General features: G+C 39.6%; 1 protein-coding gene across 1 annotated transcript in view; it reads right to left on the reverse strand.

Moving 5' to 3' along the window:
• BOLL (boule homolog, RNA binding protein) overlaps positions 1-10594 on the reverse strand; it is a 31800-nt gene extending 21206 nt beyond the window's left edge. Inside the window, exons 1-4 of the mRNA XM_059054297.2 lie at positions 10574-10594; positions 6060-6203; positions 3441-3532; positions 1102-1156 (exon numbers count right to left, since the gene is read on the reverse strand). Of these exons, the coding sequence (XP_058910280.1) occupies positions 1102-1156; positions 3441-3532; positions 6060-6203; positions 10574-10594 (312 nt within the window). The remainder of the gene's footprint in view (positions 1-1101; positions 1157-3440; positions 3533-6059; positions 6204-10573) is intronic.
• Between the last annotated feature and the right edge of the window lie 2797 nt (positions 10595-13391).

The following is a 13391-nucleotide window of genomic DNA, read 5'->3' on the forward strand; positions in this document are numbered from 1 at the left end:
GATTTACTAGTTATTAGTGTATGTAAGCAGAGAGGTGAAAAATTTGAGTTGCCTTACACATGTGGTCCCAGCTAAGATCAAATAGGGTGACACTGTTTTCTTTTTCCATCTTTTATACTGTAAACAATTGTCCTTTTCATGTTCTATTTAGTGTCATGTTTTTCACATTTTTGTGCTTTATGTTGGTAGTTTTGCTATTTAAAATGGCCCTCAAGTGTAGTGCTGAAGTGCTTGCTAGTGTTCCTAAGTGCAAAAAGACTGTCATGTGCCTTAATGGAGAAAATATGTGCTAGCTGGGTTTAATTCAGGCATGAGTTATAGTGCTGTTGGCCACGAGTTCAGTGTTAATGAATCAAAAATATAAATTAAATATAATATCTTTAAACAGAAGCACACATAAGACAAGGTTACGTATTGCTTGGCTGATGAACATATTGTGAGCAGAAGCTTGTGGGAAACTAGCCCTGTATTCTTCTAGGTGCAGCATTTCAATATTTGCTAATTCAGTGTTTGTGGTGATTTTATAGAACACACCACTACAGATAATGAGAATCGACTGCATATGACTTAAATACAATTTAAATAAAATTTTTTCCTAAAAAATTTAAATGTTACAGTTGCCAAATTTAAAGTTATTATATATTGAATTGCAGGCTATAGACTTTTTCTATGAATGCTCTTAGTCTATACAAAGTTTTTCAGAGGAGGGAAATAATCTCAGATAACCTCACTCTAGGAGTCTACATTTGTAGTGTTTTTTAGGAATTCAAAGTGCTATTAACACTTCAGGAAAGATACATCCTTAAATTCTTAGTTTAAGCAAATAAAGTGAAAAATTATATTATAACTTCACAACCATACTTACATAATTATTTGGAATTTGTTTTTCTGCACATAAAGTTTCTCTTTAATTTTTTTTAATTCATTTTTTTGGAGGCCAATGTCAATCTTAAGAAGCAAAGAAGACAAATTTTTTTTTTTTTTTTTTTAGCAATCAATCAATCATTGTACTGGAACCCTATTATTAAATTAATACCTTAAAGGATTAGTTTCAAAGAAAGAAGTTCTAAAAATTAAGTTAAATACACCGAAATATCTTACCTCATGTAAAATTTTTTGTGCATCTTCTTGTGTTTCAAAAGTGACAAAGCCATACCTAAATAAATGCATTAATTATTATCTTAGAACATTACACTGGAATTATATTAAGATTAAATTTTTTTTTCTTTTTTTTTTTTTAAGAATGGGCCATTGTGGGGGACTTCCCTGGCAGTCCAGCGGTTAAGCCTCTGCACTCCCAATGCAGGGGGCATGGGTTCGATCCTTGGTCGGGGAACATCCCACATACCTCAAGGCGCAGCCAAATAAAGAAAAAAAACAAAAAAGAAAGAATGGGCCATGGTAGGAGTGAACATTTTTCCTTGGTGCACCAGTATGCAAAACTTAGGAGAATCATTCACAGCTTAACACTGTCACCTCCTCTTAAAGGGAGGGGACTAAATGAAAAAAAAAAAAAATACCAGGTATCTTGAAACAGTTTCAGACCTGAGCTGTAAGTAAGGCAGGAAAGCATGAGAGATTTGTATTCTGGTTTACAAATTGGGATGCAATAAATTTCAGTCCAGAGCAGTAATCTCCTTTTAAAATGATAGAAGTTTGGTTTAAATAGAAATCAAAGTAGAAAAAAACCTTTAAAAATTTAAAAGTTTCAACATAATAAAATTTTTTATGTTGGTAAATGAGTATACAAACATATTATTTACTATTATCAGCATATATAAACTGATAATGCAACTATTAGTATATTTCCCCAATAAAATCAATTAAAAATACGTACAGGGCTTCCCTGGTGGCGCAGTGGTTGAGAATCCGCCTGCCGATGCAGGGGATACAGGTTCGTGCCCCAGTCCGGGAAGATCCCACATGCCGCGGAGCGGCTGGGCCAGTGAGCCATGGTCACTGAGCCTGCGCGTCCGGAGCCTGTGCTCCGCAACGGGAGAGGCCACAACAGTGAGAGGCCCGCGTACCACAAAAACAAAAACAAAAACAAAAACGTACAACCCAGACTTTATATATGCTTTTTCATATATATTTGTTACCTTCAGAGTATAAATCATATGATCAAGACACAAATACACAATGTATGCCATGTCCAAAATGCCAAAATAGGTAGAACAAAAGGAATGAAAGAAATAAAAAGTATATCCCCCAAAATGTAATCTCTATTTGGATAACTTAAGGAAACTCTTCTTAGTAGTGCTAAACTATTATTTTCCTCAATTCATAATTACTATTATATAATTATGTATTGTGTAATTAGTAAACATTGACTGTTTCTTCAATTCATAATTACTGTATTATATGTGAATTTTCTTTTTCAACAAAGGAATTTCTTTTTTTCTATTTGCCCAAACATTAAACAACGGCTAAATAAATATTTTTACGCTATTATTAGTTTTTTTTTTTGGTAGAACACATATACCACCCAGTGGAAAAAGCATAAAATACAGTCTACATTTCTATGTGTGTTTTTCAATGATTAAAAAATGTATATTACAAATTCTATTAAGCCAAATAAAAGAGGTACAATCTCACTTCATCCTAATATTGATTATCAGTCTCAGGAAATATCTCATTTGTTTAAAAATAACCTCTGCAGGATCTCATCTCTTCCTAAGTGTCCACCTGTCATACTTACATGTAGTTTCCCACTAATATAATTTTCCTTCCAGCTTAATGGTCCCTGCCTATAAGTATGTATATATTCCCTTTTTTTTCAAGAAAACAAACATAATCCTTCATTGATTTCTTTAACTTTGCAGTCAAACTTCTTAAGCAAGTACCCTATGCAAACTACCTTCTTCTCTGGTATTTGGCTTTTGAATATACCAATCCACTGAAACAGTTCTAAGGGCACTAGACAGTTCTAGACAAATCCTACTGCTTTTTTCCCTTAATTTTCATTCTCCTTGATTTGGCAATTAAAAATCATTCTCATTAAGAGTTATATTTCTCAGATTAGTCCCCTAATTAGGTCATTGAGGCACAACCTATGGACATTCTTTTGTGTCAGTCTTTTTCAAGTAAAGTTCTCTCTATTCTAAAGCAGGTATACAATTCCAAAAATATCAGATTCCTTTAGCTTCTGATTCCTTGGCTACTGGACAACAGCTACTCGACATTAAGTGCTTATTACCTAGCAATGAATGGTCCCTCAGCCTTTGCAAGAATAACTTTCCAACAAATTAGGGAATATTATAGTGTCACCATTCCTCCAAAATACACAAACACACACACACTGAAATCAAAAGGTAGGAGGAAAGAAGAAGGCATGAAACTCTCTTTTAAAAAATGGAACCAAAGTAAATTAGTATACAAAACCTAGTAATCCAATAAAAATACAATTGTCAATTCCATGTACTATCTATAGTGATACTAACCCTTTGGACACTCCAGCTCTGTCACTTACAATCTTCACTTCTTTTACAGACCCATACTGGGAAAAAAATTTTCTTAAATCATTTTCATTTGTCTAATGGTATAAAAAGAAAACACACAAAAACCATTTTAATTGATAAAAGATGAAACAACTCCTATGCTTGGTTTGGAGACACAAAAGGTAACATAAATAACAATATGGATGTAAGAATGCCTCTCATCATAAAAACAGTGCATGAAACCACTAGGTTATTAAAATCAATATGAATACTTTGCTTTATGCAGAGTTGTTAATACTACGTCGTTAAAATATTACACTGCAATAAAATATTTTAAGCTGAATTTTAAAAAAATTACAAAGAAAGCTCACTATTTAAAGGAATTCTTGTTCTTTAGTTAGCCAGTTTTTAATAAAATTGTACTAGTCATGGTTATAACTATACTAAGGGCATACTACTATTGGTTCTTGTGGTTCAGAGAGGTCCACAGCCATAGCAGTGGAACTAGGTTATGCTGGCCTATACCAGTCACTCTATTTTAATCAGCAGAGTCCCCAGGAAAAGTAAGGTCTTAGGAAGGAAATGTATTTCCAAAAGTACCTGAACTCAATTTGTGATAACAACAGAGGCTACAAGATTTAAAGTTTTTAGATGCTTTATCTGTACTCAATACACATGTCAGCTAAATACAGACATTATGATGATATGCAAAAAAATTGAGTCATAATTAGACTATCATGTACAAGATGCCTACAAAGATGGTTTGGCATATCTTGTTTTAATTGAAATAGTCTCATAATAGACCCCTATCACCTTTCTCTAGAGTATTCACACTAACTTCATTGCAATTTCATTTTCTGGTTCAGCTATAAGTGTTTGCCCCCAAGAGGAACTTTAAATATCCATAGAAAAAATTTTTCTTTATATATCTAGGAAAAGACATGCCTAACAGCAGAGCAATATTTCTTGAGTTCCACTGCTACCTCACTACTTAACTGGTTTTTAGTTGGTAACCTAAAGCCTGCTAAACTGGATGATGACAAACACTGAGTTAATCTGAGAATAACTGACTGCCTCATTGCAATAAACACAAAATGGAATCAATGTCAGAATAAGGTTTCTATTAGAGACTTGAAAACTAATTATTCAAACTATTCTCTGATAGAAAAATCACTAGCTCAATTCTGCAGCTCCATTTCTTTGCTGAAAAGTAAGGAGACAAAGTCAAGATGATTAAATATTAAAAGGGATGGGCTGTAGGGTTCTAAAAAGAAGAATTTTAAAAAGTTTTAGACTGCTTGCTACTATGGTAAACTATTTCCTTGCTGGAAATTACCTATGGTTTTGTGAAAGGTATAAGTATGAGGGAGAGAACCCTAGCAGTTATGTTAAAGCTATGACTGTATTGTAACAATGGCCCCCAAAGTTCATATTGTAGTTGATTGGCTTCAATAAAAACCTACACTAACCTAGCCATATAAATTATTACATTTATTGATTATTTATTTTAAAATATACTAAGCTAATATAATATAAATTCTGGACAAGAATATTCAACTTGAATATTTATGGTCAGCTATTAATATTTTCTACAGAAACAGAAAATTTTTTAAAAAATAAGCATTTCATAAGAAATTATTTTCCTTAATTTATTTTTAGTGAACCAATCACATACTTGCTTAAGACTCACAGTTTTGACAAATACATTAAGTGTAACATTTATTTTGAGCAGGAAAAAAGTAATTCCATACAAATTGTGAGAGACTGATCATTGGAAGATAGCAAGTATTAAATGTCAAATATCATACCCTAATTGCACAAGTTTTTTTTTATTAAGACAACTCTCCCTGAAACTTCCAGTATGTAATATAAGCTTGGAAATCCTTTGATATATCCACTTGGAAGAGTGTTCCTAAGTTATCCATGCTTGTCTTTCCTGTAGGTGTTTAACTACCACCTCCCACATGGGGTTGCTGCAAAACATCTCACAAAACTATGCCTCTCTAAAAGAGTGAAATGGCTGATTATATTATTTAAATATATTACTGTTAAAATGCTTTATTCTGACTAGGACACAGGCCTTTTTTAGTGATCAAATTCTAAATTAGGTGATAGAAAGCAACCTGCAAAAGATAGAAGTCTAGGAAGTTACTCAGGAGCCTAAGATGAAAGTTGGGATAAAGAAACAGGATTCCATAAAACTGCTGTGTTTTTGTTTTCTTTTTCCTTAATTGAGTCTTCTTTTGAAAATTATAATCACTCATTATTTGGGCTATTAGAATATTATGTAAAAAAGTATAATAGTGTGGTATGGTGAAATAAAGCATGTGGAGATATGAGTCAGAAAAATAGAATTCTAGTTTTCACTTTGTCACTAAGTAGCTAGGAGCCTATAGATATGTCAGCGAGCCTCAATTTCCTTGTATGTGAAATTGGACAATTATATATACTCTATTTAACCTACATTGTTGTTGAAAAGATTCTTTATATTAAGACAATTTGAAACCTACTAATCATTATGCAAATAGCAAATATGTTATTAAAGTTGCAGGAAGAAACAATTTGAGAAATAAAACACTTCTAATACAAAGAATACACTATGTTGCATGCATAATTAGATACCTTAAAGTCGATTCCTCCTACAAAGATGCGATTAGGGATCACTGTTCCATATCTTGGGGCACTCCTTGGGTTATTTAAAGGCACAGGTGACACAAGATTAGGGGATGGAGATAATGAATCTGTTTGCCTCTGATTTGATGTTTGCTGTAAAATGAAATTCTTTTAAACTCTTAGTACTGGGTATTAAGTTTTGATGCACGATGAAAGCATACATCCTTCAAAAAGATAAGTCATTGACAAAATGTAGTATTTCAGACTTTAATTTTATGCTAATATTATGAAGATTATAATTAGAGCTAATAACTTTTGGGGGCAACAAAAATATAAGAAATGTAGAATTCATTCCTCTACAGAGACGATCTTAAATCTTAAATATATTATTTAAACATACATATGTTAGTTACTATTCACTGTACTATTTAAATATTATAAGCATTAAGGAGGAATATTAAACTCAAAAGAAGTTTGAAAAAGAGAAGAGTAACCCTGGACAGCTAGGAGCTGGCCTGGCACAACCAACTAGGCCCTGGTGTTGTTAGGAGTTGGCCGGGAACTCACAGCTAGGCTGTGGTGTTCCCTTGTTAACAGAACACCAACATCGGGCAAGGCTCCTTTGTGACTGTGATGGATGAAGATAAAAACAAGATCACTCCATAATCATATCTGTACATTGACAAAAACAAAAGCATTGCCCAAACCACAAGAATGACCAAATGTCCTTCTGTCCTGCCTGATAAGACCGCTCCTTCTTTATCCATCACAGCTTTAGCTTCAATCAATTTTTCTTGTCTCCTAGGTAAGAATTAACATACCCAATCATAGAATTACTCCCACTTCCTCACAACATGTATTTCAGAGTAAAGCCTTCTTCATTAAACCCTCTCTAAAAAGTGCTTAATATAAGCTTAAATCCTATAATAAGTTCTTCTAACACCTTCTTGCTCAGAGGCCGCATGGTGTATGTTCTTCTTTGTTGTTAATTCAGAAGATCCAACTTTAATAAACTGCAGGTGTATTTGTGGTGGTCTTTGGCTAAAGGGTATTGACAAGTAAACAGACTCCGACACAAGTTCACAGTTTTTCAACTCTAAAGTCAAATTTTTAAAATGCACTTGGCAATTGGACCGATTTAGTAAAAAAAAAAAAAATTGTATACCTATAACTCATAGGTATAAATTTTTATACTAAAATTTTTCATACTAATTTTTTCTTTATGCTAAAGAATTGAGCTCATATTCATATGTTCACAATTCTAAGTCAGGGGACCTAGTTTAGATTTTAATAAATATATATTAACATATACACCTTCCCACAATGGCAAGATAGTAGACTCTTAAGGTACATCTGAAAAAAAACAAGACTTGAGAATAGAATTTTAAAGAGAAACCAGTTTAAGAACGTGCTAATTATTTTCCTTCTGGGAACACAAAACAGACTTTTGAGACCTTAAATGAGTGCTTCAAAAAGCCTGGAGTTGATGATTTAAATTCTCTGAGAAACAAATTCATGAAAATGAATTTCCAACTTAGATAATGGAGTTGTTCTTTTTCACATTTGCTCTCCTTTCACTTCATTGGCCAATAAAACCATAATCCCTAAATTAATGTCTGCAAGATGTACAGAGAAATGACTAGGCCAGTAGTGATTATGGGGCTATAGGCTGGACCTTATGGGCTCTATTCTCCATCTAGTCTTTTTTTTTTTTTTTTTTTTTAAATTTTTATTTATTTATTCATTTATTTTTGGCTGTGTTGGGTCTTCGTTTCTGTGCGTGGGCTTTCTCTAGTTGCGGCGAGTGGGGGCCACTCTTCATCGCAGTGCACGGGCCTTTCACTGTCGCGGCCTCTCTTGTTGCGGAGCACAGGCTCCAGACGCGCAGGCTCAGTAGTTGTGGCTCACGGGCCGAGTCGCCCCGCGGCATGTGGGATTTTCCCGGACCAGGGCTTGAACCCGTGTCCCCTGCATTGGCAGGCGGATTCTTAACCACTGCGCCACCAGGGAAGCCCTCTCCATCTAGTCTTAAGGGGGAAAAACACTTCCTAGTAAGGGAGTTCATAAAAACATCTCTTAAACCACAGAGTCATCATATTTAATGATTGCTATGTTGTAGTTGCCAATTAAAGAAAATGGGAATCCTAACAGCATCCTCCCTGGGCATCTGGACGTTATTTGTAACTCCAGTCACTTTACTTGTAAGACATAGTGCCCAGACTGGGTGATTCTGGGATGCTTAGTTTTACTTTTCAACTGTGGATTTGTATTGCTAGAGATAATAGAACAGCTCTGGTAGATACAATCTTTTCTCTCTGCCTGGTTACAGAATATAGTCATCTCCTATTTGCAAAGTTAAAAAAAAAAATCAATCTTCATGAAATTCTCTTCTTAAAAACAAAATGAATTCAATGGATGAACTCTTTTGTTCCAAATTTGTTTAAATAAAAGTCAACTCCATTAGTTTTCAGTAAGAGAGGAATGGGACTTTCCTGGTGGTGCAGGGGTTGGGAGTCCGCCTGCTGATGAAGGGGACATGGGTTCGAGCCCTGGGCCGGGAAGATCCCACATGCCATGGAGCAACTAAGCCCATGTGCCACAACTACTGAGCCTGCGTGCCACAACTACTGAAGCCCATGTGCCTAGAGCCTGTGCTCCACAAGAGAATCCACTGCAGTGAGAAGCCCGAGCACCACAATGAAGAGTAGCCCCCGCTCATCTCAACTAGAGAAAGCCCGAGTGCAGCAATGAAGACCCAACGCAGCCAAAAAAAAAAATATAAATAAATAAATAAAAATAAAATTTAAAAAAAGCTCCAGTAAAAAAAAAAAGAGAGAGAGAGGAATGACATGAATGGAAGAGAACAGAGTGCTTTATTTCCAATCTTGAGAAATCAGTTAAATGATACCGAGGAAGGAAAAACATGAACTTTTTACATATCACTCACTTCATTCTTCATTTTCTAAGACTCCTGTTCTATTGTGGGTTCCAACTGTTTTATTTTTCTCCTTACCACTTACCAACATGTAATACCATGTAATTTATTTATTATGTTTGTTGTCTCTTTCCACTATAATGTAATGTTCAAGAAGGAAGAGGGTTTTGCCTGTTTTGTTCACTGCAGCATCTAAAGTAGGGACCATATATAGCACGTGTTCAATAAATTATTTGTTGAACGAATGAATAAATTAGTAATTTCTTCCTGCTCACGATATGCCAACCCTTAGGTTGTGGGCTGAAGACTACAACATGAATAATAGCCTAGAAAATATTTTAATCTTGGTAGTAACACAGCTCCGGTAGACTGATCTTTAAGTTCCTCAGAGAAGCTTCGCGATTCACTGAGTTAATTAAGAAAGCGTCAAATTCTGCTGGCAATAATTTTGCAAACGTACGAAAAGCACTTAGAGTGGTGCTGTTTTGGGGTTAGAAGTAAGGGTCCTTAGTAAAACTCATAGTACTAGTTTATTTAAAATTTCCTCCAAAGTAATGTGCCCCCACTGCCTCCTCCCCTCTAAAATTAACCTCGGAATCTATCATCTATTTCGCCAACAAAGACAACAGGAAAAGGGCGGGCTAACCGTCGCAGTTACGGCCTCCGTGCGCCTTCCCCTCCGAAGCCAGAAAGCTGAGGCGCTGGGGGAAATGGCCGAGGCGACAACTTCCTTGGGTTCTCTCGGGTCATCGTGAACTTGATCACTGCCTCGAGGATCCACCCCCTCCCCACCAAAGTGCGGGAGGGAAAAGAAAGCTAGCCAGCGAGAAATTTTGCCCTGTAAACCCGCCAGCAGCAGTGGCGGGAACCCTCAACGGTACGGGCCCAGACGCCGGCCTAGTGTGCAGCCTGCCCTGCGAGCCTCGCGTGGCGCTCGCTGATTGGCTGCCGGCGGGCGCCGGGCGGGGCGCGGCGGCACGTTGCCGCAGCCCCTCGGGCCTAAGCGGTCTCCCGCCCCTCCCCCGCCCAGCCCTGTCTGGCTTGGGCGCGCACCTGGTGCTAGAGGTTCCGGTCCTATCTGGGCACAGGTCCCCGCTCCCCAGCCCCGCCCCCGCTCCCCGCCAGGTCTCTCGGGCCTTCTGGTCCCCGCTGATCAGTCGAGGAGAGGAGGCGTCAGCCTCCGGGGCAACGCCTCATGGGGGCGGCTGGGCGGAGTCCGGTGGGAGTGAGCGTCAAAGACGCAGCGAGCCTAATTTCGGCGGGAAAGCTGTTTCTCTAGGCTGGATGCAGCCTGGTGCGCAGGGCCCAGTCACTCACCGCCTCCCGGTCGCTGCCGAGGTCTCCCAGGCCGTCTACAGCCCGTCCAGGCCCGGTGGCCGCACCTTCCCGACCCCACGACACAACCCAACGGGGCCTGCAGGCGGGCCGCTCTTCGCGGCAGTCGATGGGGCTCCCTGACCGCGTTACTTCCCGACAAAATCGCAGGCTCTAGATTCGCCCTTCCAGCCCCTCACAGACGGAGTTAACATTGCTCCTTTTCCCCACTACCCCGGGGCCCAGGGCCCTGGGCCTTGACCGCCGTACTCACCGCCCCGGACTCGGTCTCCATCTTACACTCTGTTCTTCAAAAGCCAGGGGGAAAGGAACAGAAACCTAAAGTTTCAAAGCACTTTCACACCCAGGAAGCAACACCACGTTTCCCGACGGAGACTCTCTACCCCTGGCAGCGACAGCGTTGGTGGCAGTTGCAGGGCCGCAGACTCGGCCCCGGGGCCTGAACCTGCTACCCAGGCGGGTGGGGAGGGGCAGGCGGCGTCGCCTAGGGCGGAAGACGGCGGTGCGGGCGGGCGCCGCAACTCGGGGAGGGGCGCGGGCGGGCGGGTTTCGGCGGTGGGCCGTGGTCGCCGAGATGGGCCGTCTCAGGGGCAGAGCGTACAGCGGGTCGGGGCGGGCGTGGGGTGTGCGGAGCGAGTGCTCCCTTCTGGAGCCACTCTCGCCTGTTTTCGGACGGCTGGGGAGGAGAGGCCGAACGGTTATGCAAAGTTCCATGCACCGCACGCCTTTCACGCCTTTTCTTCTCCTCCCCTTTGGAGAAAAGTTGGCCTCTGGGACTGGTGGGTTTCGAGAGGTGGAGGTGACCTTAGGGTTTACTAAGGTGCAAGAAGCCGGTTGAGGGGCGACTTCGGAAGGCTGGTGCGGGGCGAGGAGGCCAGTTTGCAGTCAAAGTCTGACCCCCGGGGGCCTGACACGCCAAACTCGGAGGCTCCGGAGAAGCCGCGGACGCCGCGCCGCACCGCACCTGTTGTCGCCGTCACTCATCCCTGACGAGCGGGCGGGGCGGCGCGGGAGGCTTGTCCGGGGGCCGCCGCGCTGCGCCGTCCGGGCTCCGGCGCCCGCCCCAGGCCCGCGCCCGCTGAGCACCTCCCGGCCGCCGCACAGCCTGGAGAGCCGGCCCGCGACAGAGCCACCCGGGATCTCCTTTGGAAGAGGACTGCTTCGTAAAATATATTGCCAGAAGGTAGGTGCGATTTATGTACATATCTCGCCGATATCACATATTTTATGTATATAAAATATATAACCAAGTTCTAAATAATTACAACTAGGTTAACTTCTGTAATAGTGATGATGATTATGGCTACCATTTGTCAAGGCCTCACTTTGGTGCCAGGCACAGTGCTTCACAATCAGTATCATTTAATCATTTCATTTTTACAGCAACCCTTCAAATAGATGCTCCTGTTATCTTCATACTACAGGTGAGCAAATAGAGATATGGAGGTTAAGTAATTTGGTCAAGGTCTAAAGCTATAGATGTAACCCAGGTGTCTCTCTGACAGCAGGTCATGATCTTAACCATTTTGACATATATTTTTAAAGAATTAACAGCAATGACTGTTAAAAGTTACCTCAGTAATAACTTTTGTAGTCTCTATTATAAAAGTTTGGTTTTTTTACTTTCAAGATAAATAGTTAAAAATTATTATGTACTTAATTTTTAATCTGTTCAAACATTAGCTCTTCATATTATTTACCCCAATTAAATGGGAAACGTAATTATTTTCATTGAATACAGTTCAGCTAAAGCATCCTAAAAGTCATTATACGTTTGTTACAATTTAAGCTCAATTTCTCAGGTTTTAGTTTCTTTGGAAACAGAGACTACAAACCTATTAAAACTAAAACTCATATTCCAGAGCAGAATAATTTTGCTGTTCAATATCATTAGAACTGATCTTCTTTGGGCATTTTTTTCCAGTAGTAATGATGAGTTTAAGTAGATATTACTGACATCTCTTTTGTCCAAGTCTTTTTTGACTAAAAACACTTATTTTTGAACACTGTATCCACCATACTAGGTGTTCAGTCTGTGACACACAATTTAATCAACACAATTTAGGGAACACTGACTGTATTTCAAGACCCGTGTTGGGTGCTAGGGGGCTATACTGTATTTGCAGTATGGTAATTCTCTGTTCTGCTTCTAAGTCTTTTTTTGTGTGTGTGTGTGGTACGCGGGCCTCTCACTGTTGTGGCCTCTCCCGTTGCGGGGCACAGGCTCCGGACGCGCAGGCTCAGCGGCCCATGGCTCACGGGCCCAGCCGCTCTGCGGCATGTGGGATCCTCCTGGACCAGGGCACGAACCCGTGTCCCCTGCATCGGCAAGTGGACCCTCAACCACTCCGCCACCAGGGAAGCCCTAAGTCTTTTAATCCTTAAAGCAAAACGTTTTTTTATCTTAAAACTTGCATAAAACATGTAAAATTATACAATTCAACTTAGTACATATTTATAGAGTTGCTATTATGTTCAGTACATAATACTATATTCAGTGAGAGATAAGAAGATGAACAAGAACAAACCTCTGTCCTTGACGTGTTTTTAATCTAGAAAGAGAGAAAAGACTAATTACTCAAAATAATTACATCTAAATTGCTTATAATAAATAGGATACATACAAAATAGGGTAAGTGGTACGTGAACTTTTATCAAAGGCCTGTGGGAGTACAGAGAACAGCATTGTGGAGCACAGTGTCCAGGGCTGGGTAAGGGTACTGTCAAAGCTGAAATGCTGGTGTGAATGGGAAGGTGAGAAAAGAAATTGACCCACCTCTGTCATGTACCCAGCAGTGGGCAAAGCACATTCTTTTTTTTTTCTTAATTTTAAAATTTTATTTTATTTTTTTATACAGCAGGTTCTTATTAGTCATTAGTTTTATACACATCAGCATATACATGTCAATCCCAATCGCCCAATTCATCACACCACCACCACCACCCCACTGCTTTCCCCGGTTGGTGTCCATACATTTGTTCTCTACATCTGTCTCAATTTCTGCCCTGCAAACTGGTTCATCTGTACCATTTTTCTAGGTTGCACATATATGGGTTAATATATGATATTT

This window comes from Kogia breviceps, chromosome 2, assembly GCF_026419965.1.
Source record: "Kogia breviceps isolate mKogBre1 chromosome 2, mKogBre1 haplotype 1, whole genome shotgun sequence".
Lineage (NCBI taxonomy): Eukaryota > Metazoa > Chordata > Mammalia > Artiodactyla > Physeteridae > Kogia > Kogia breviceps.